Source organism: Dendrobates tinctorius, unplaced genomic scaffold, assembly GCF_039654945.1.
Source record: "Dendrobates tinctorius isolate UK_male_01 unplaced genomic scaffold, ASM3965494v1 ptg000272l, whole genome shotgun sequence".
NCBI lineage: Eukaryota > Metazoa > Chordata > Amphibia > Anura > Dendrobatidae > Dendrobates > Dendrobates tinctorius.
In genome coordinates, this window is record NW_027361939.1 from 67329 (window position 1) to 90315 (window position 22987).

The window sequence follows — 22987 nt, forward strand, 5'->3', positions numbered from 1 at the left end:
AATTATTTTTGCATCACTTTATTCTGAGAGCTCTTTTATTTTTCCACTGACGGAGCTGCATTGTGGCTTGTTTTTTTACAGGACAAGATGACTTTTTAGCAGTACCATTTTTATTTACATTCAACTTTTTGATTGCATTTTATTCTACTTTTTGTTCGGCGGTATGATTAAAAAGCATAGTTTTTTGACCATTTTAATTTTTTTTAGTGTTCACTGAAGGGGTTAAACAGTTTTATAGGGTGGGTGGTTCCAGATGTGGGATACCAAACTTGTACTTTGTTTTTACATAAAAATAGAAATATATCGATACATTATAGTTTTATATTCTGATTTTCTTTTTAAGTGTTACAAGTTTTTTTCTTAGTCCCACTATGGGACTCTCACTTTTACATCTCTGATCGCTTTTAAAAACCATTGCAATACACTAGCAAGGCAATGCTTTATAACTGTAAGTGGTGCACTGACAAGTTGGTTACATCATGCACTACACATGATCTAACGCGCTAGAGCTTATTGACCAGACGACAACGGGTCACCACAGCAATTGATCAGGCCCCCGCGATGATGACGGGGAAGCGCCGATTGAAGGGCTGTGGGGCCCTCTCCCTCTAAATACTGAGATCGTTATCATTTAGGGGGGTTAAATTGTGTGGTCACCACTCCTGGAAGTCTGCTGGGTTAAGCTGATCACCCATTGGCAGTCGTGCATGCCCAGCATCTGTGTGTGCAAAATCGCCAGGATGTACCCAGTACGTCCAAGGTCGGGAAGGGCTTAACGCCTTTACAACCTACAACATATAGGTATGTCATAGATCGCCGCTCCCCCCCCTTTGATCTGGACTTCAGACCATTTAATCAGCCGTCATGTGCCCTTAACAGCCGAGGGTGGATTTGCGATACACTCAAGGCTGTTAATATATTAAATGCCGCTGTCAATCTGACAGCGGCATTTAACATGCACGAGCCCAAAGTGAATCACAAACTCTGCCCATATCACATGATCATGGGGCTCCGATGGGTTGGCATAACAACTTGGGCTCTGCAGGAGACCCCGTGCTTGTTATTGCTGATATATTGTGAGCCCCATCGGGGACAGTGATGATGAGTGCAAACTGTAAAGCGCTGCGGAATATGTTAGAGCTATATAAAAATAAAGATTATTATCTGCTATGAGCGCCACCCCGTGGCTGGTGTCCATAGCAAATGATCATTTCTGAAGCCCTACTATGTGTAGCACATGGGATAAGAAGATCGCACCTTAAAAGTCTCCTAAGTAGACTATTGAAGCAAGTGAAAAAAAAATGCTTTTAAAAATGTAAAAAAAAAAAAAATATAAAAGTTCAAGTCACCCCCCTTTTGCCCCAGTCAAAATAAAAAACACCACATATTTTGTATCACTGCATTCAGAAAAGCCAGATCTAATAAAATAAGACAAATTAATCAAAACGGTAAACGGCATAACGAGAAAAGAAATCAAAACATCAGAATTTTTGTTGTTGTTGTCGTCGCAACATTGCAATGAAATGCAATAACAGCCGATCAAAAGATCGTATCTACAACAAAATGGTATTGTCATGGTCCATGTGACGAACAGCCCACCGCCGTTCGTCCACTTACGGGCGACACTAACGGGAGTCCCGCTGCCACCAAAACGCGACGGACAGCGGACCCTGTGTCACCACTATGTCACAGTCCCACCACTGACACGGGTGTATCAGCGGACGGAGGGGCGTGACACAATGCCGGCACACGGCTATCACAGGCGCAGTGGGGCTTATCTTAGTTATCCCAACACTGGCACCATGTGACCAAAAATATCCAGCAAGCTAATCTCGCTCTACAATTTGCCGCAGGGGGAGTTTAATTTGGATGCCCCACCACTGCTATCAATCTTCCAAGTACTGCGGGGATTTATGTATATCCCACTTTCTCAGTTCCACCTTGGAACTCGCAGCTCTCCGGCGCCCCCCTTACCCTCAGGTCAGTCAGGGAACTGCACCTAGGATAATTGGTCGCCGGACGGGCTGCCTGTTGTGAACCGGCAATTAGGCTTCTGCAGTAAGGGAATTATCAATGCTGTGGCTGAAGCCCCTTACTCAGCAATATAAGACCCTTCTAGACTGCCAGCAAGCCGTAATAGCCGTACACAACGCGCTGCCACCAGTCACGGTTACTTAATTCACAGTGTTAAATTAAGAGGGTCCGTGGCAAACCCCTTGAATTAGTAGCGATTATCTATCAAAGGCGTATAGTTCGATTCTTAGAGCATGGAGACAGATCTAAATAATTTCATTTATTTTCCGAAAGAGGACAGTGATTACAGATAAAAGTTGCTATAAAATTGAGACATAAAATATGTACAGTACAGGTATAAAATAAAAGTGGAGAAAACAAAGAGATTACACTCACAGTTCCATATTGTTCCTTAGGCAGACCATGCGGCTAAGGTGGGTGGAGGCGGAGCTGCACTTCTCCGCTCATTGGGGTCCTTCTAGCACGACGACTTGAGCTGTTCTGAGCTGGTTTGCCCAGGAAATGCCTTATAGACTTTCCTATGTGACATCACAGAGAGGTGCATTCTGGGTTGATCCCACCTCTCTTATCCAAGTTATGTTTTGGCTACAAAACTTAGATTAGCTATAACTTTATGGGAGAAGCTGGTATGGACTCATCAGTGGTATCATGTTTCCCAGCGTAATGAGCCCATCAAGAAAACATCAAACATCTATGCGATATGACCGTCCATTTGGGCGCAAATCCTATCTCATGTTCTGGACAGGGTAGAACTTCGAAACATACGCGGTCTCGAAGCTGGGACCGCTCAGGTTACAAAAATATGATTTTCATATCTCTAGGGTATTTGGTTCTTATGGTATAGTCTCTCATAGTTTTATTCGTTTCAAACAAAGAAGTTTTTCCCGCTCTGAAGAGGAGAGAAGGCAAATGGTGTGAGGAAGATGGTCTAGCTAATTAACATTCCTGCTCTTCCAGAGGAAGTGGCAGGGTTGATAAAACCTGGGGGGAAGGAATTCCTACTACTGAGAGTTTACAATGTCCTAGGATGGAGGATTTGTTAGCACATTGCAACAGAAAACATATCTTGCAGACATGGTACATCACACCTCCCCCCTTAAGAGGGCGCTAAGGAGGCATTACCTCTCGGTAATCGGCCATGCGCACCTCAGCGGGTTCGCCCCGGCGGGACAACCCATCGGCATTGCCGTTTTCACTGCCCTTCCTGTGTTTTACAGTAAAATCGTACTGTTGAAGGGCAAGGCTCCAGCGGAGCAATCTTCCATTGGTTCCCGACACGGTGTGCAACCAGCTCAGTGGGTTGTGGTCGGTTACCACCGTGAAGGCGCGCCCATACAGGTAGGGCTGCAAACGCTGCAGTGCCCACACCATGGCCAGACACTCCTTCTCGATGGTCGAGTATGCCACTTCCCTCGGCAAAAGTTTCCGGCTCAGGTACAACACGGGGTGCTCTTGGTCCCCCGAGTCGACCTGGCTAAGCACAGCACCGAGGCCAAACTCGCTGGCGTCGGTCTGTACCAGAAACGGGCGACTGCTGTCCACTGCTCTCAACACTGGAGAGTTGCACAGGGCTGCTTTCAAAGCTTGGAAAGCCGCCTCACAGTCATCTGTCCAGTTGACTGTTTGGGGTAGCCTCTGCTTGGTGAGGTCAGTCAAGGGTTTGGCAAGGGCGCTATAGTCCTGTACGAACCGCCTATAGTACCCTGCAGTGCCCAAGAAGGACTTCACCTGTTTCTTGGTCCTGGGGGTGGGCCAGGACACGATTGCGTCCACTTTTTCTGGCTCCGGACTCATGGAACCCCCGCCTACCCGGTGCCCCAGGTAGTGGACCTCGCGCATGCCTATCTGGCACTTCCCCGGCTTGATGGTCAGGCCTGCCTGGTGAAGACGCTTGAGCACCTCCTGGAGGTGCTGAAGGTGTTCCTCCCAGGTGGAACTGAAGACGGCAATATCGTCTAAGTACGCCACTGCGTACTCCTCCAGTCCCCGAAGCAGGTGGTTGACCATCCGCTGGAAAGTGGCAGGGGCATTCTTCATGCCGAAGGGCATGACCGTGGACTCGTACAGTCCAAAGGGGGTGATAAAGGCGGATTTCTCCTGCGCCTCAGGGCTCAGGGGAATCTGCCAGTATCCCCGACTCAAATCCATGATGGATATGTAGTTGGCGTTTGTCAACCGCTCGAGCAGATCCTCGATGCGCGGCATCGGGTGGGCATCAGAGGTTGTGATGGCGTTGAGCCCCCTGTAGTCCACGCAGAACCGGGTGGTTCGATCCTTTTTAGGCACGAGGACTACAGGTGAAGCCCACGCACCTTTTGACCGTCGAATCACTCCCAGCCTTAACATCTCATCGACCTCTTGGCGCATGACTTGTTGCACCGTTTCAGAGATCCGATAAGGTGTTCGCCGTAATGGGGCATGATTCCCGGTGTCCACCTCATGAACCGCTAACTCCGTCCTCCCAGGACGGTTGGTGAACACGGGCCGGAAGAGTTCCAGGGTGGCCATCAACTGCAACCGCTGGGACACGGTGAGCGAACCACTTATCTCCATGTCCTCAATGGACCCATTGGCCTTGGCCTGGGCCAGCATGTCCAGGAGGGAATCTTCCTCCCCATCCTCTGGCAGATTGCAGACCGGTAGGATGCAAGCTTCACGTTCGTAGTGCGCCTTCAGCATGTTGACGTGAAAGGCCTTGCGCCTACCCCGAGCATGGTCAAGCGTGACCACGTAGGTGACCGGGTTGAGCTGTTGGTGGACGACGTACGGGCCTTCCCAGGCTGCCTGAAGCTTATCCGTTGGTACCAGGACCAACACCCACACCTTTTGACCCACCTGGTAGGTCCGCTCCCGGGCGTTCTGGTCGTACCAGCGCTTCTGGTCAGCCTGAGCCTGCGTCATGTTGTCATGCACCAACTGCGTCAAGGTCTGCATCTTGTCACGGAAGCGCATGACATAATCCACGATGGACACTTCTGTGGGGTTTGGCTCATCTTCCCAGGATTCTCTTATCAACCCAAGGGGTCCCCGGACTCGCCTGCCATACAGGAGCTCGAAGGGGGAGAACCCGGTCGAAGCCTGCGGAACTTCTCTGTAAGCGAACAGCAGGTGTGGGAGGTACCGCTCCCAGTCGCGCCCTTGGGTCTCAACCAGTATGCGGAGCATCTGTTTGAGGGTACCGTTGAATCGTTCACACAAACCGTTAGTCTGTGGGTGATACGGACTCGATACCAGCTGCGTCACCTGCATTTTCTCACAGAGAGCCTCCATTAGGCGAGACATGAATTGGGGCCCTTGATCGGTAAGCATCTCCCTGGGAAATCCTACTCTCGAAAAGATGGTCACCAGTGCGTCAGCCACCTTATCTGCCCTGGTTGAAGACAGAGCTACTGCCTCTGGGTACTGGGTAGCGTAGTCTACCACGGTGAGAATGTATCGCTTTCCGGAGCTGCTGGGGACGGACAGCGGTCCTACAATGTCCACCGCGATTCTCTGGAAAGGCTCCTCTATCACCGGCAAAGGAATAAGGGGAGCCTTAAGAGCAGGCCCCGCCTTACCCACTTTTTGACAGGTGGCACAGGAGCGGCAGTAGTGTGTTACATCTGTCCCCATCTTGGGCCAATAGAAGTGTTGAGACAGCCGTGCCTTTGTTTTGCTGATCCCCAAGTGTCCAGCGAGTGGAATCTCATGGGCAATCCGCAACTCAGTTCTGAACTGATAGGGGACGACCAGCTGTCTTTCCCTCAACCACTCCTTTTTAGGATCTCCGGGTACTGTCTCCCGGTACAACCTTCCTCGTTCCCAGAACACCCTCTCCTTATCAGACTTGGAGGTGGGCGTCTCGGCGAGACCTCTCAATTTCTCCAGGCTGGCATCTGAGTGCAGAGCAGCCTGGAACTCCATGCTGGAGGCTGCCAGAAGTGACGTCAGGGTCCCCTCTTTACTGGGACCCTCTGGAACCGGCTCTGGGTTCACCTCTGGTTCAGTCTCTCCTGTAGCAGCAGAGGGTCCAGAAGACAGTGCGTTACCTGCGATCTGGGCACTCTGACTGCGTGTGACAGCTGCTATGTATGCTGTCTCCCTGGGGATTTCTGCAGACTGCCCTGGTGCTGCCCTGGGCTCTACCTCCCCATCCACCCCCAACACTTCAGGAGCAGTGCTACTTATGGGCCAGTTACCTTCCTCGGTGGCACTGGTCAGCTGCATGGCATTACCTTCCTCATGGTCCCCATGCACCTCCCCATTTCCTTGAGCACCGTTGCTTACTCCTGCCAGGGGTTCCTCAGCCGTCTCACTCCGCAGAGTGACGGGGCTGAGCACTTCGGTACCTGTGGACACATCTACCGCTTCAAAGAAAGGGTTAACGGGTTCAGTCGGCACAGATACATCAACATCATCATCATCCTTCCTAGGAGAAGAATGGTTATCAGTTTGCTTTGGTACATTCACATCAGCATCAGCATCGTACCTGGGGAAAGAATGGTTGTTAGTTGCATCATTACTCATCAAGGCATTAGCAGGTAACACATTCAGTTTCCCATCATCAACATCATCAGGGTTAACGTTACCCTTATTATCAGTTTGGGGAAGGGTGTCAGGGACATAGTATGCAACCATCCTCCCCAAGTCAGTCCCCAATAAAACATCAGTGGGCAAATTTTCAGACACTCCCACCTCCCTCAACCCGCTCCCGGCACCCCAGTCAAGAAAAACTCGTGCCACTGGCAAGGGACAACGGGTGCCTCCAATCCCGGTGACAGTCAGGGTTTTCCCCTCAACAAACTCTTCAGGGGCCGCCAGTCCAGGACGGATGAGGGTTCGTTCAGCCCCGGTGTCCTTGAGGCCTGTAGCAAGACGGGCCCCCACCTGAACAGGTTGAACGTTGTCGTCAGCCCTCCCAACCACACCTCCCACCAAAAGAACAGAGGCATTGGGCCCGGGGGCCTTGGCTGGGGGGTTCTTCGGCCTGTTCGGACAGGTGTAAAAGAAGTGACCAGGCCGCTGGCAGTGGTGACACAGGCGACTGTCAGTAGCCGGCCTGTTGTTGGCAACAGGGACAGGGCCTCCAGAGGGACAGCTAGCTGGGGCATTGGGGTTGGTTGCTGGCTTACCCCCTTTCCAGCTGGTGGCGACTGGCCTCCGCGTCTCGGGCTTCCGGTTGGCCTCGTGGTTGTCGGCGATCTGCGCCGCTTTGTCCGCGTTCGTTGGTTCGCGGTCCAGGATGAACTGTCGGACCTCAGCTGGGCAGAGATGCAGGAACTGGTCTTTGATCATCAAGTCCCGTAGCTGCTCAAAGGTTTCAACGGACAGTCCATGGATCCACTGGTCAAAGTGGGTCCTGAGTCCTTGCACCACATCACTGTAGCTATCGTGTGGGCCACGTTGGAGGTGTCGGAACTTCTTTCGGTATACCTCAGGTGTCAGCCGGTATTTGGCGATCAGCGCCTGCTTTATGGCGTCATAGTCATCATCGGCTTCTGGCGGAAGAGAAGCAAATGCCTCCAGGGCTTTGCCTTTTAGCCCTGGGGTCAAGTACCTTGCCCATTGGTCTCTAGGCAGCTGGTACTGTCTGCAGGCTTTCTCAAAGGCTCGCAGAAATGTGTCCAAGTCCCCGTCCTTTTCCATCACGGGAAAATGCTCTGGCCGGGGTTTAGGAGTCTGGACGCTGCTGGGCTCACGGCTTCGGGCTGTGAGGGCATTCCCACCCCGCTGGAGTACCTCCAGTTCATGGGCCCTCTGCGCCTGGCGCTCGGCTCTCTCAGCCTCAGCTTGGCGCTCAGCTCTCTCCGCCTGGCGCTCGGCTCGCTGCTCTGCTCTCTCTCGAGCTTGCTGGATCAGCCTCACCCGCCCATCACTGTCTTCGGCGGGGAGTTCGTCCAAGGCCATTTGCAGATAGGGGTCCACCCCGTTCTGGTTGAATGTGGGGCCAGCGCTCAGGAGTGGAGCCTCTGCTGCAGCCCCATTGCAACTTGGGCCAACTTCTGCGCTCGCTGGATTCTGGTCGTTGTCCAGCTGCACTAGAGCCGCGATCATTTGAGCTCTGTTTTTGTTCGTGGCGTCAAGGCCTTGGTACGTGCATAACGCAGCAAGAACTTCCTTTGTCTGCCGGGTGTACCAAGGTTCTCCTTTTGCCGCCATGGTTGCCAAATAAAAGATAGAAAAAGAAAAACGAAGAAACGGGAGGGGGATACTTGCAAGTACACACTAATGTCTCAGGACTAGTAACCACTGAGTCTGTTCTCCAAAACCTATGATGCAGGATTCCCGCAGGAACCGTGCAGGTTTTTAGTGAGAGGAATGATTGCTCAAACCAAATCACTAATGCTCTAGGATTATCCCACCGCGCTGCCACCAATATGTGACGAACAGCCCACCGCCGTTCGTCCACTTACGGGCGACACTAACGGGAGTCCCGCTGCCACCAAAACGCGACGGACAGCGGACCCTGTGTCACCACTATGTCACAGTCCCACCACTGACACGGGTGTATCAGCGGACGGAGGGGCGTGACACAATGCCGGCACACGGCTATCACAGGCGCAGTGGGGCTTATCTTAGTTATCCCAACACTGGCACCATGTGACCAAAAATATCCAGCAAGCTAATCTCGCTCTACAATTTGCTGCAGGGGGAGTTTAATTTGGATGCCCCACCACTGCTATCAATCTTCCAAGTACTGCGGGGATTTATGTATATCCCACTTTCTCAGTTCCACCTTGGAACTCGCAGCTCTCCGGCGCCCCCCTTACCCTCAGGTCAGTCAGGGAACTGCACCTAGGATAATTGGTCGCCGGACGGGCTGCCTGTTGTGAACCGGCAATTAGGCTTCTGCAGTAAGGGAATTATCAATGCTGTGGCTGAAGCCCCTTACTCAGCAATATAAGACCCTTCTAGACTGCCAGCAAGCCGTAATAGCCGTACACAACGCGCTGCCACCAGTCACGGTTACTTAATTCAGTGTTAAATTAAGAGGGTCCGTGGCAAACCCCTTGAATTAGTAGCGATTATCTATCAAAGGCGTATAGTTCGATTCTTAGAGCATGGAGACAGATCTAAATAATTTCATTTATTTTCCGAAAGAGGACAGTGATTACAGATAAAAGTTGCTATAAAATTGAGACATAAAATATGTACAGTACAGGTATAAAATAAAAGTGGAGAAAACAAAGAGATTACACTCACAGTTCCATATTGTTCCTTAGGCAGACCATGCGGCTAAGGTGGGTGGAGGCGGAGCTGCACTTCTCCGCTCATTGGGGTCCTTCTAGCACGACGACTTGAGCTGTTCTGAGCTGGTTTGCCCAGGAAATGCCTTATAGACTTTCCTATGTGACATCACAGAGAGGTGCATTCTGGGTTGATCCCACCTCTCTTATCCAAGTTATGTTTTGGCTACAAAACTTAGATTAGCTATAACTTTATGGGAGAAGCTGGTATGGACTCATCAGTGGTATCATGTTTCCCAGCGTAATGAGCCCATCAAGAAAACATCAAACATCTATGCGATATGACCGTCCATTTGGGCGCAAATCCTATCTCATGTTCTGGACAGGGTAGAACTTCGAAACATACGCGGTCTCGAAGCTGGGACCGCTCAGGTTACAAAAATATGATTTTCATATCTCTAGGGTATTTGGTTCTTATGGTATAGTCTCTCATAGTTTTATTCGTTTCAAACAAAGAAGTTTTTCCCGCTCTGAAGAGGAGAGAAGGCAAATGGTGTGAGGAAGATGGTCTAGCTAATTAACATTCCTGCTCTTCCAGAGGAAGTGGCAGGGTTGATAAAACCTGGGGGGAAGGAATTCCTACTACTGAGAGTTTACAATGTCCTAGGATGGAGGATTTGTTAGCACATTGCAACAGAAAACATATCTTGCAGACATGGTACATCACAGTCCAGTCCGGAGTTTATCTTCTGCTGTCTTTACTCCGGACTGGTCATGCGGGGGTTAATCTCCTCAGCCTCGTTCTGGAGCTAGCTGGGCTATTTCAATCCCTCACAGCCTGCTGACCAGTGTTAGTGATAGCTCAAGCTTGCAGTTTAGAGCCGCTGACCCTTGTACCCTGGTGATCCTCCTGCCTTTGACTGATATTCACGTGTATGACCCGGACTGATATCTGACCCCGTCTCTTGGTATTCGTCTCTGCTGTTACGTTCCCTCTCTGGCATCTGACTCCCTGGCTTGTACCCAGACCACGTATTTCGTCTCACGTTTTGGACCCCGTGCTCATGTTCTGGCTTTCTGACTCTCGGCTTAGGTATTTTGACTACGTGTATTGCTGCTCCTTCTGGTACGTCTGCTCCTATTAGTTTCTGACTCGGTTCGTCTGACTATTCTCTCTCGTTACCTGTGGCACCTGTGCTGTTGCTCAGGGTTGCTGCTCTTAGTGTATAACCTCTCTTCCCTCACCAGCTCCCCCTGGTGCAGGTTTCACTACAGGTATAGATACAAACGACAGCTCAACACACAAAAAGCAAGCCCTGACCCAGCCTCAGATCCCAAAAAATGCAGATGCTACGGGTCTTGGAAAATGGCGCTTTTTTTTTTTATTTTTAAAAACACTTAAAAAAACGTGTGCATACCCGTACTGTCCTGGAGAATCATAATGGCAGGTCAGTTTTACAATTTAGTGAAGATAGTAGAAAAAAAAAACAATTCTGGAATTGCACTTTTATTTGCCATTTCACCACACTTGGATTTTTTTTTTTTTATCGTTTTCCAGTACACGATATGGTGTCATTCAAAAGTACAACTCCTGCAAAAAAACAAGCCTCATAAGCCATATTGACGGAAAGAAAAAAAGATATAGCTCAGGGAAGAAGGGGAGCGAAATCTACCATGAAAAAATGGAAAATCCCAAGTTGGTTAAAGAGTTTGATAATTTTTCTTTCATAAAGAAGTTGAGTGAAAATAAGATAATTAGCTCTATATCTTATCAGAGAAATCTCCTTCTTTCTCCTCCCAGACTGATCTGCCATTCTCGGGTCAAACCTGTATTTAGTAAAGACAGAATGTGACATTACTGAGGCAGCAGATGGTGGCTGGTGCTGATAAGGTTCTATGGAGATGGCGGGGATAAATGGTCAGCTCTGTGATCGCAGTGCACGGCCTGGCCACGCATCTCCTGTCACCGAGCCTGACATCGGGTGAAATCTGCATTTAGTGAAGACAGAATGTGACATTACTGAGGCAGCAGATGGCGGCTGGTGCTGATAAGGTTCTATGGAGATGGCGGGGATAAATGGTCAGCTCTGTGATCGCAGTGCACGGCCTGGCCACACGTCTCCTGTCACCGAGCCTGACATCGGGTAAAATCTGCATTTAGTGAAGACACAATGTGACATTACTGAGGCAGCAGATGGCGGCTGGTGCTGATAAGGTTCTATGGAGATGGCGGGGATAAATGGTCAGCTCTGTGATCGCAGTGCACGGCCTGGCCACACGTCTCCTGTCACTGAGCCTGACATCGGGTAAAATCTGCATTTAGTGAAGACACAATGTGACATTACGGAGGCAGCAGATGGCGGCTGGTGCTGATAAGGTTCTATGGAGATGGCGGGGATAAATGGTCAGCTCTGTGATCGCAGTGCAAACCTTCCCTAGAAACTAACTTGTCACTAGTAATGGCGTTTTGCAGCTGCTGTCACTTGTTGCCAGTGAGCATATTACCTCAGATACCCGCGCATTCCCCTGTATAACGCAGGTTTCTGCACTACAGATAGTGTGTACGGATGCGCCTCGCTGTGAGAGGCCTGTAGACCCCGGTCACACACCGACAACTCCTATTCTCCACACATGGCACACACACAGACAAGTAGCGCAGAAGGCGGGAAACGAATTTAGCGCCATCGCCTGTCCTGCACGTGACGCAGCCGTCACGTGACGCGCTCCATATAAGCGTAGGGAGGCGGCGCTGCCCGGCTTATTGGGCGCCAGAGTGTGGAGCGGAGCGGACCGGAGGCGAGAGCTGCAGTAGCCGGAAAACCCATCATCTTTTTCACAGCGCTTTTAGTGGCCGAGTCGCTGCCACCATGTTTGAGGCCAGGCTAGTGCAGGGCAGCATCCTGAAGAAGGTGCTGGAGGCGCTGAAGGATCTGATCGATGAGGCGTGCTGGGACATCACGTCCAGCGGCATCAGCCTGCAGAGCATGGACTCGTCGCACGTCTCCCTGGTGCAGCTCACCCTCCGCTCAGACGGATTTGACACTTATCGATGTGACCGAAACCAATCCATCGGCGTCAAGATGAGCAGGTAGGAGGAGGCGGCGGGGCCGCGGTGTACGGGGGAGGTGTCATGTGTCCAGGCGGCTGTGCGCAGTGACGTGCCGGTGTTCTCCCCGGTGTCCGCAGTGCTCAGCAGACATGTCCGCTCTTGTCTGTTTCTGGCGCTGTTTTCTTTCCTTCATTTTTTGATGACGTCACTAAATCTGAGCGCGACCATTCGGGCGGGAAAACGAAGTGGGCGGAGCCTCGTGTGACTGGCGCCACATGACACGCCGGGAGCCTCAGGCCTCCATAATGGGGGGGGGGCGCTGCACGTGAGGGATTCATATTCAATTCGCAGAGCGAATTAAAAGTTGGAGAAGGCGAGGATGCCGGGCAGCTGCCTGTAGGCCGAAGACTGTACAGCCCCGCATGTAGCTAGTGATGCCGGCCAGATAAAAGAGCAGCCATGGATACACGGCGTAGGAGGTGGTTGTTATGGCTCCCTCTAGCGGGCGTGGACTAGTCATTGCCGACGGAACGAGCCCTGCAAATAAACGTGCTGTGCACGGATCAAATACGGGAGCCTGTCAGCAGGATTGTGCTCAGTAACCTGCAGTGTCAGGTCGGGGCGTTATACTGAAGAAAACCCCTTTAGACTGGGCTCATACTGCGTTAATGCAATCTGGTAACGCTGACATTCACAGCCATTACCGAGTGCATCGCTAACGCATGCTGTAATTGGCATGCACTAGCGATGTGGCGTCATTCTGTGACGGACATGCGGTCGCGTCTGGGGCTCCGTCACTGCTAGCGCATCGTCTGCGCTAGCGGTATAGCATAACGCTATGCGTTGAACGGACTGCATTAACGCAATATGAGCCCAGCCTTACGCTACTGCACATGCGCCACCTCCAGCGCCATTTTGTTGTGTTAATTTCTTTGGCTTCAGTAGCGTCTATTGGAACGCAGTAGATGCTAATTGCAGCAGACGGCGCCATTTTGACTTTTCAACAGTGCAAGATAATAGGCGCTGACAAATGACGGCGCAGGCGCTGCTATTTTGTTGTGACATGGGTTTTTTCAAATACGCACATTAGTATATTTATGCGAACTAGGGGGCAGGTCAGTGAGACAGCAGTGACCTGTCAGTAGTCTGCTTTATGAATATGTAATCAGAGCAACACATACATGAACACCACCTTAGGGCACGAGCATATAATTAAACAAGTATTTAAAAAAAGCACAAGATGGATTTCATCACCCAAGGTATCATTGTAATCGGTATAACAGCGCCAACCTGACACTGCCTGTAGGTTACTATGTACAATCCTGCTGACAGGTTCCCTTTACGTAATGTTTCTTTTCACGCAGGAAAGTAGAGATGGGTGCCCAAAGATGAGAACCAGGATGGGGACATCTGTCACTTCACTGAAATTTGATTTCCTTCATGATGAACCGTAAGGCTACGTTCACACGTAGCGGAACTCTCGTGGAAATTACCGAATTTCATTCCGTGGGAAAATCGCATTTTAAATTCCCGCGATTTTCCCTTGGAAAAACTAGCATTTTGCAAGCGTTATTAGCTTGCAGAATTGCTAGCGTTTTCCAAGCGATCTGGAGCATCGCTTGGAGAACTGATTGACAGGTTGGCCAACAGTGTTTGACGAGTATGACCAACTTTTTACTATTGAGGCTGCCTATGCGGCATCAATAGTAAAAGATAGGATGTAAATAATAAAAAAAAATTGTCATTATCTTCCGGCGTCCCGCGCTGCATTCCCGCCTCTCTCCGTGCTCCCGCTCCCAGTAATCCTTTGCGAGAATTACAGCGAGAACGGACGTCATCGCTCGCAAAGGATGACTGGGAGCGTGGAGAGAGGCGGGAAGGCTGCGTGGGACGTCAGAAGGTGAGAATAACAATATTTTTTATTTTAAATTCTATTTTTTTACAGGGATATGGTACCCAAAGCCCGAAAGACAGTCTCCTCTTCTCCGGACCGTGGGTACCATCCGCAAATGTTCCGCTTACTTTTCGCATGGTGTGCACAACCACATGCGGAAAGTAAGCAGAGCAATGCATTCCTATGGGTGTGGGAACACCGCGATTCCGCTAAATTAATGAGAATGCTGCGTTTTTTTTACAACAAAGCGATTCCGCCACAGTAAAAACCGCAGCATTAGCACAGCATTGTGGAATCCCATAGGAATGCATGGGATGCTTATTTTTCGCGCCAAAATCGCGCAGTTAAAACCGCCACGTGTGAACATAGCCTAATACCATGGTGTAAGCTTAGGCCGTGTGCACATGTTGCGGATTTGGCTAAATCCGCAGGTCAAAAGACCTGCGGATTATCCTGTGGTTTTCCCCTGTGTTTTGACACCTGATCATGGAGCAGGTGTCAAACCGCTGCGGATTCCGCACAAAGAATTGACATCCTGCGGATTTAGATCCGCAGCATGTGCACTGCATTTTTTAATTTCCATTGAATATAATAAAGGTACTGTACAATAGCAAAATCTGCGGTTCCGCAGGGCCAAAAACACTCCGAATCTGCAACGTGTGCACATGGCCTTAGGTGTTGAGCCCTCAACGCAATGGGACAGCCACGTCTGCCTCTAGCGCCAGGGTCTCAAACACGCAGGATGTATGCGGCCTGCAGGCACTGCAGACCCCTAATGATTGTGGCCCGTCCAGGCGCCACAGACTGCAGCGCTTTATTTGGACACGTATTAAATTCAAATGTATCATCGTGCAGAGACAGGCTCTGCCAGCAATACCAGTCAATCATGCCAGCAGCTGACATCAGTCCGGCACATGGCAGTTACGTCATAAGCTGCTGCACTGGCACTCAGATCTCCGCTTCTGGCTGGCATTGGTATTGCTGTGCGAAGAGCTTGAATGTACGTCCAAAGATGCATATTCAATTATAAGCTCTGCCGTCCGTGGTTGCCTGGACTTAGGCCTGTTTCACACTTCAGTTTTTGTCCATCAGTCAAGATCCGCCGTTTTGCAAAAAAAGGATCCGCCATTTTGCTTGGCGGATGCGTTTTTTTCCTCATTGAGTTGCATTACCGGCGGATCTTGACAGATGGCCATCCGTTTTTTTGCGGATCCGCCAAAATTTTGACGTCCGGGATTCTGTTTCCCTTCACTGTATTTTGAGGGAATGTTTTCTGTACCTGTATTTTAACGATTTTTAATACAATTTTACTGTGGTCCTCTTCCTATTGTCTGGGGTTTTATAACAACTGGACTCTTGATTGCTTTGAAGCGCAATTAAATAATTTTCCAGGACTAATTTATGTTGTAAGTTCAAGAGGTTGTCTGAATAGGACATCAATGTCTGATCGGCCAGCACTACCCCCTCCAATAAGCTGTCATTGCTGGCCAGAAGTACTTGTGTAGCTTGGTGGTCTGCTTGTAGTGCCACTGTGTACTACACATCTGCCTCCTATTGAATAGGAGGCGAGTGTGCAGTAACAAGCTCAGGCCTCTTCAAGTAACCAGCCAAGCTCCTCAAGGAAGCTGATCGGTGGGGGTGCCTGGCCGATCAGACATTGATGCCCTATTCTCATCAGTGTAAAAGTAGTGGAAAGCTTCTTTCAAGTCCCCAATGGGGACTACCAATAAATGTGGTCTAAAGAGTTTAAAAACTCAACAATACAAGTCGGCCACTCTGCATTTCACAGTTAAAAAAAAAATTATTCTGTATCACCGTGTCTGTGACAGCCTTTTTTATAAAAATATATAACTTTTATGGACTGTTAGTGGATTTCCAGGCTGTATTTTTTTTTAGTCTAAAGGTCTATGTATGAATAAGATTGAGCCGCATTTACACGTGCTGTTGCCTTTGTGACAGACTTTGCTGCAGTGGTGGATAAACATAAACTAATCTGCGATCAGTCAGCTTTAATTAATGAAGCCCAATGTGTTATATGTAAAATAAGTTGCAAATTGTGATAAAACTAAAATTTATCTTTACTATCTGGAGCCCTATGGTTGATCTAATGATACCAGAAATCTCCAAGCCTGAGATTGTAAGCATTTTGGACTGGAAAGTTAGCCTGTCAGGTCACCTGAACCACCAGCAGTTGTCTGCCTATGTGAATACCCTGCCTACAGCCCCTGTATTACATTACTTACATAGACAGATCTTTAGAAAGTATTTCTGAAGTCCGTTTATGAAATGTAAATGAGGGCTTTGACTAGTCAAGGTGGTGTTTGTGTCCCCAGAGTAGTTGGCACGCACTGGCGTCATTGCAAGCGCTATGCTTACGTCGCATATACACGTGCCTAATTTTCCTGAATGTTTGCTGATTTGCCTAATTGAACTGTTTTATCTTTTGCAGTATGTCAAAAATCTTGAAATGTGCAGCGAGTGAAGACATAATTACTCTGAGAGCCGAGGACAATGCAGATACAGTCACAATGGTGTTTGAATCCCCAAGTAAGCTTTGTTTTACCTTAAAATCTTGTGCATATACATGTTAAATCAGTGTCCCTTCATTACAAATTCTGCAGATTTGTGTTGGTTCTTGTCCTTGAACCCTCAAAGATGTTTAAAAAAAATGTTCTGATTCACTGCATATGCATGAGTGTGCAGAGTAGTGTATTTTCTGGACTGACAAACGGCTATGGAGTTGGTAAGGCTACTTTCACATATCAGTTTTTTTAAATCAGTCGCAATCTGGCAATTTTTGGAAAAAAACGGATCTGGCAAAGGAATGCCGCCGGATCCATTTTTTTCTCATACAGTGCCTACAAGTAGTATTCAACCCCCTGCAGATTTAGCAGGTTTGATAAGATGCAAATAAGTTAGAGCCTTCAAACTTCACACAAGAGCAGGATTTATTAACAGATGCATAAATCTTACAAACCAAAAAGTTATGTTGCTCAGTTAAATTTTAATAAATTTTAAACATACAAGTGTGGGTCAATTATTATTCAACCCCTAGGTTTAATATTTTGTGGAATAACCCTTGTTTGCAATTACAGCTAATAATAGTCTTTTATAAGACCTGATCAGGCCGGCACAGGTCTCTGGAGTTATCTTGGCCCACTCCTCCATGCAGATCTTCTCCAAGTTATCTAGGTTCTTTGGGTGTCTCATGTGGACTTTAATCTTGAGCTCCTTCCACAAGTTTTCAATTGGGTTAAGGTCAGGAGACTGACTAGGCCACTCCAACACCTTGATTTTTTCCCTCTTGAACCAGGCCTTGGTTTTCTTGGCTGTGTGCTTTGGGTCGTTGTCTTGTTGGAAGATGAAATGACGACCCATCTTAAGATCCTTGATGGAGGAGCGGAGGTTCTTGGTCAAAATCTCCAGGTAGGCCGTGCTATTCATCTTCCCATGGATGCGGACCAGATGGCCTGGCCCCTTGGCTGAGAAACAGCCCCACAGTATGATGCTGCCACCACCATGCTTGACTGTAGGGATGGTATTCTTGGGGTCGTATGCAGTGCCATCCAGTCTCCAAACGTCACGTGTGTGGTTGGCATCAAAGATCTTGATCTTGGTCTCATCAGACCAGAGAACCTTGAACCAGTCTGTCTCAGAGTCCTCCAAGTGATCATGAGCAAACTGTAGACGAGCCTTGACATGACGCTTTGAAAGTAAAGGTACCTTACGGGCTCGTCTGGAACGGAGACCATTGCGGTCGAGTACGTTACTTATGGTATTGACTGAAACCAATGTCCCCACTGCCATGAGATCTTCCCGGAGCTCCTTCCTTGTTGTCCTTGGGTTAGCCTTGACTCTTCGGACAAGCCTGGCCTCGGCACGGGAGGAAACTTTCAAAGGCTGTCCAGGCCGTGGAAGGCTAACAGTAGTTCCATAAGCCTTCCACTTCCGGATGATGCTCCCAACAGTGGAGACAGGTGGGCCCAACTCCTTGGAAAGGGTTTTGTACCCCTTGCCAGCCTTGTGACCCTCCACGATCTTGTCTCTGATGGCCTTGAAATGCTCCTTTGTCTTTCCCATGTTGACCATGTATGAGTGCTGTTCACAAGTTTGGGGAGGGTCTTAAATAGTCAGAAAAGGCTGGAAAAAGAGATAATTAATCCAAACATGTGAAGCTCATTGTTCTTTGTGCCTGAAATACTTCTTAATACTTTAGGGGAACCAAACAGAATTCTAGTGGTTTGAGGGGTTGAATAATAAATGACCTTCTGAATAAACTTATCACAATTTAAAAAAAAATTAAACAAAGAAATAACATTCTTTATTGCTGCAGTGCATTTCACACTTCCAGGCTGATCTACAGTCCAAATGTCACAATGCCAAGTTAATTCCGAATGTGTAAACCTGCTAAATCTGCAGGGGGTTGAATACTACTTGTAGGCACTGTAGACTTGTATCAGCGACTGATGGTTTCACGTTTCGTCCGTCGGATATTTTGTCTGGTGGCCGGAGATGACGGACAAGGTAACGTTTTTTGTCTCCGTCGAAAAGTCGGACAGCAACGGATCCAGGGCCGTCTGTCGTTTTCTAGAATGGGCGCCGGATCCGTCGCTGTCCGTCAAATGATGGAATCCAGCGACAGATTCCACTTTTTAAACTGAGCATGCGCCAATTACCAGGTAAGGCAGTCAGATCCAGCGAAAAAACGGATCTGACGCATCAGTTTTTTACAATCTGCGACATCCGTCAAGCCGACTGTGTGACTGATGCCAAAAAACTGATATGTGAAAGGGGCCCAAGCCAAACCTCTGACTCCTCAATTTCCATGACACTGTCTCCACCAAAATGGGCTTCAAACTCCACAGCCCTGCTGACAGTCGCTATGTGTGGCGAAATGTGTTGGCCTCTGTACACCTCCTTGTCTCCAGACACAGCTGGCTAAATTTGCTTTTTTTTGTCTATGGGCTGACTTACAGGGTTTTTTTTTCTATCTTGACCATTATCGTGTCTTTTTTTTTTTTTTTTCTTATGCCCGCCTCATCCCTTTTAGGCTCCTGTATCACATTTATTACACACCCACTCTTCAAATTTTTAAAAAAAATTGTATTACATTATTGAGGGTATTTTTGTTTTTTAGTTTTGTATGTTCCAACTGTGCCTGTTTTTAGTTTGAGCACATGGTCTAGTCTTGCAGATTTATTTTGGGCTGAGATGTTAGCATACACATACCTCTTGTGCTTTTAATTGCTGTTAATTTCTTTTTCATCAAAAAGTCTCCTTTTTTGGGGCTGTGCAATTTTCAGTTTGCATATACTTTGTGGTTTCCATTTTTTTGATGCCCTGCATCACTTCTAAAATTGTCCCGTGTGAATGAGCACTGAAAGGGTTGTCCGGTCTAAATGACAAGTCTGCAGTCACTAGACTTTGGCCTCGCTCAATACATTTCCATTGAGCACACCGGAAACAGTCTAGTCTAATTCTGGTGGGGAGTGGGCATATCGTAGTCACATAACCCACCGTTCCCCGATGGTGACATGTGGCGTGTGCTGGGAAGATCACAAGTCTGTGGCCATAGTGTGACTTCAGCCCTGTCATTTAGTAAGGACAACCTCCATAATCCTAATGCAGTCTTTAGTGAATTTTGCTTACTATTGTACTCCTTTGATCCAGTCCCTCTATAAAGGATGGATTTAATAAAAGTTTTTCTCTTTAGATCAAGAAAAGGTTTCTGACTATGAGATGAAGCTGATGGATCTGGATGTTGAGCAGTTAGGAATTCCAGTAAGTTTTAATTTTGTATTCCTCATGATGGTGATGCCTTGTTTTTTTCCTCCTGTTCATATGAGGCTTTTATCAATCAGCTTATTAATATTAAATATTCATTATGTGCCTGGATAACAAGCCCCTTGCACTTGTGCGAATGGTACCTTCAGTTGGATGAATCATTGACTTATTTCCACCAATGGGACCTTCTCCCTCTTGCTCTTGTCTATTCTTGGCTTACAGCTGCATTTATTGTAAAACGAGGCTTTTGTACTCAATGCCGAGGGCTCAGGAGGTGGAGTTGCTTCCATTATGCTCTGCTTACCCTAAATTATTTCACATAGTGATTGCTACTACATGTAACTGGATGTGCACTTTAGGGGCATATCTAACACTATACCGTATATACTCATGTATAAGCCGAGTTTTTCAGCCCCTTTTTTGGGCTGAAAAAGAACCTCTCGGCTTATACACGAGTCATACACCTGAAAGCCAGCGAGGGAGGGGGAGCAGGAGACATGATACTGGCTCTCCTGGCGTCTGCATATCTGGCTCTGCTACATCTCAGTTCCGGTGTCTGTATCTCCCTTCCTGTCTTCCTGTGCGGTCACATGGTACCGCTCATTAAAGTCATGAATATGGACGTGTTTCCACTCATAGGGGTGGAGCCGCATATTAATGAGTGGTACCATGTGACTGCACAGGAAGAAGACAGGAAGAGAGATACAGACACTGGGACTGAGATGTAGCAGAACCGGATATGCAGACGCCAGGAGGGTGAGCCAGCCATGAGAGGTATGTCATTTTTTTTTTTTTTCTTATATCGCAGCATTATTATATGGGGTATATATGGAGCATGTTATCGGCCACCAATAACCTTTGTGCAAAATTATATGGAGCATGTTGCATTTCCCACCCTCGGCTTATACTCGAGTCAATAAGTTTTCCCATTTTTTTGTGGCAAAATTAGGGGGGGGGGTCTGCTTATACATGAGTATATACTGTAATGGCACCATTTTCTGTTCAGTTTCTGTATGTTGAAATTAATGGTTTCATTGTTCTCTCAACAGGAGCAGGAGTATAGTTGTGTTATAAAAATGCCATCCGGGGAGTTTGCACGTATTTGTAGAGATCTTAGCCAGATTGGAGATGCTGTTGTGATTTCATGTGCGAAGGATGGAGTCAAATTCTCTGCAAGTGGAGAGCTTGGAACAGGAAACGTCAAGCTGTCACAGACCTCAAATGTGGATAAAGAGGAGGAAGCTGTAAGTACTGCACATTATCATGTTATATTCCAGATCTGATGCTTAAGTTAGTGAAAATCTGATTTAATTTCTCTTTAGGTTACAATAGAAATGAATGAGCCAGTCCAGCTTACATTTGCTTTGAGGTATCTAAATTTCTTCACCAAAGCCACCCCCCTGTCTCCAACAGTGACCCTCAGTATGTCAGCAGATATCCCACTAGGTGAGTAATTTAGCTCTATTTAAACTACTTGTACAACCGTATAGGGGACTTAAGGCCCAGTTACACATAACGATGTCCCAGCGATCCCACCAACGATCCGACATGGATGGGATCGCTGGGACATTCATCGTTAGGCTGATCGCTGGTGAGCTCTCACATAGACAGCCCCTCCAGCGATCAGGACCAGTGAGCAAGCTGGTTTCCAATGTAAACATCGGGTATCTAAGCCGCACGGCTCTTGGATACCCGCTGTTTACATTAGAAACGAACGCCGCTGGTCTCAAGCCACATGCAGCGATGCGCGCTGGCCCAGTGGGAGACAAGCGATCAAAATAACTGCCCAGGATGATGGAGCGCAATCAGCGATTCCCAGCAAAGGGGCTGGTCGCTGATCCCCGTCACACAGCGATCTCGCTGTGGCGTCACAAAATCTGCGATCTCACTAGCGAGATCGCTGTGTGTAAGGGGGCCTTTAGCCTGATAATCAGCAGTAGTTTTTACTTGATTAGTTTTTCAGAAGAAAGTGTTTTGTTTTCTTTTGCAAATGAGACTGTTCTAGTGCGCCTTTGGTGTGTGGCCAAGGGCTTCGTTGTGACCCTTATGTCACAACACTGGTTAAACTGAATCCCTGTACATGAGTACTGGCACTACCACGCGCATGAGGTGTCAGTGTAGTCGTGCTATCATCCCTCCACTGTTGAGCGGCCACTAATGGCAGGATAGGAATTAATACACTTGTATTCTGTTCACTTCTGCAAGATAGAACTGGCCCACCACAGGATTCTCTGGAGTAGACATATGATGTGGAAAGGCAGAAACTGAAGTAAGCTTTGCAGCAAAACACTTAGTGCCAGGGTTTCAGCATTTACTTATGGGATGAATTGCAACCTTCTTGGACCTTAATGATATACCCTGTGTAATAACAGTACAATGTTTTGTGTAGATTGCGGATTAGAACTTTGCTTGGCTAGAGAAACATCAAATTTATGCTGCACATTGTTGGACAATAATAGCCGTGGTTCTGACACCACAGTGGACCCATGGAATGAGAGTCGTATGGTGGATTTTTGAAAGCGTCTCTCCAGCGTTCTTTTTAATTCTTATTTTTCTTTTCTGTTTCAGTGGTGGAATACAAAATTGCAGATATGGGCCATGTGAAATACTACCTGGCTCCAAAGATTGAGGATGAAGAAGCTTCTTAAACTATGCTATAGTTTATTTTATGTGGTAAAGTCAACTAAGCTTGCGCTTTTCCAAATTGCCTTGTATTGGACGTAACCATTTGACATTCTGGCCATGTTTCTAGGCATGTCTGTAGATATTTCTGTAAATATTCAACAATCTTTGTAATACTTGCCATATGAAACCAAGTAAATCTTTGTAAAAATTGATTGTAATGGTCTCTTTTTGGTCTCTTTACCTGTACCAGCGTGGATGGCAAATGCCTCGGTTAAGGGAAAGCAAAGCTTATGCAGAAAATGCATTCAATGATCCTAATTAAGCTATGTTCACACTTCATTTTTTTTGCTTTGTTTTTTTTTTGCTTTGTTTTTTTTTTGCTTTGTTTTTTTTTTATGCTTTTTTTTCTGCAGCTAAAATTTTTGACCTCTTGGC

The 22987-nt window shown here is 47.8% G+C and overlaps 1 protein-coding gene across 1 annotated transcript; it reads left to right on the plus strand.

The window, feature by feature from the left end:
- The first annotated feature begins 11949 nt into the window (after positions 1-11949).
- PCNA (proliferating cell nuclear antigen) lies at positions 11950-22764 on the plus strand. The gene is made up of 6 exons (XM_073559493.1): positions 11950-12288; positions 16593-16690; positions 19857-19924; positions 20977-21171; positions 21250-21373; positions 22496-22764. Exons 1-6 carry the CDS (start codon positions 12068-12070, stop codon positions 22573-22575), a joined length of 786 nt encoding a protein of 261 aa, XP_073415594.1. The 5' UTR covers positions 11950-12067; the 3' UTR covers positions 22576-22764.
- The last annotated feature ends 223 nt before the right edge of the window (positions 22765-22987 follow it).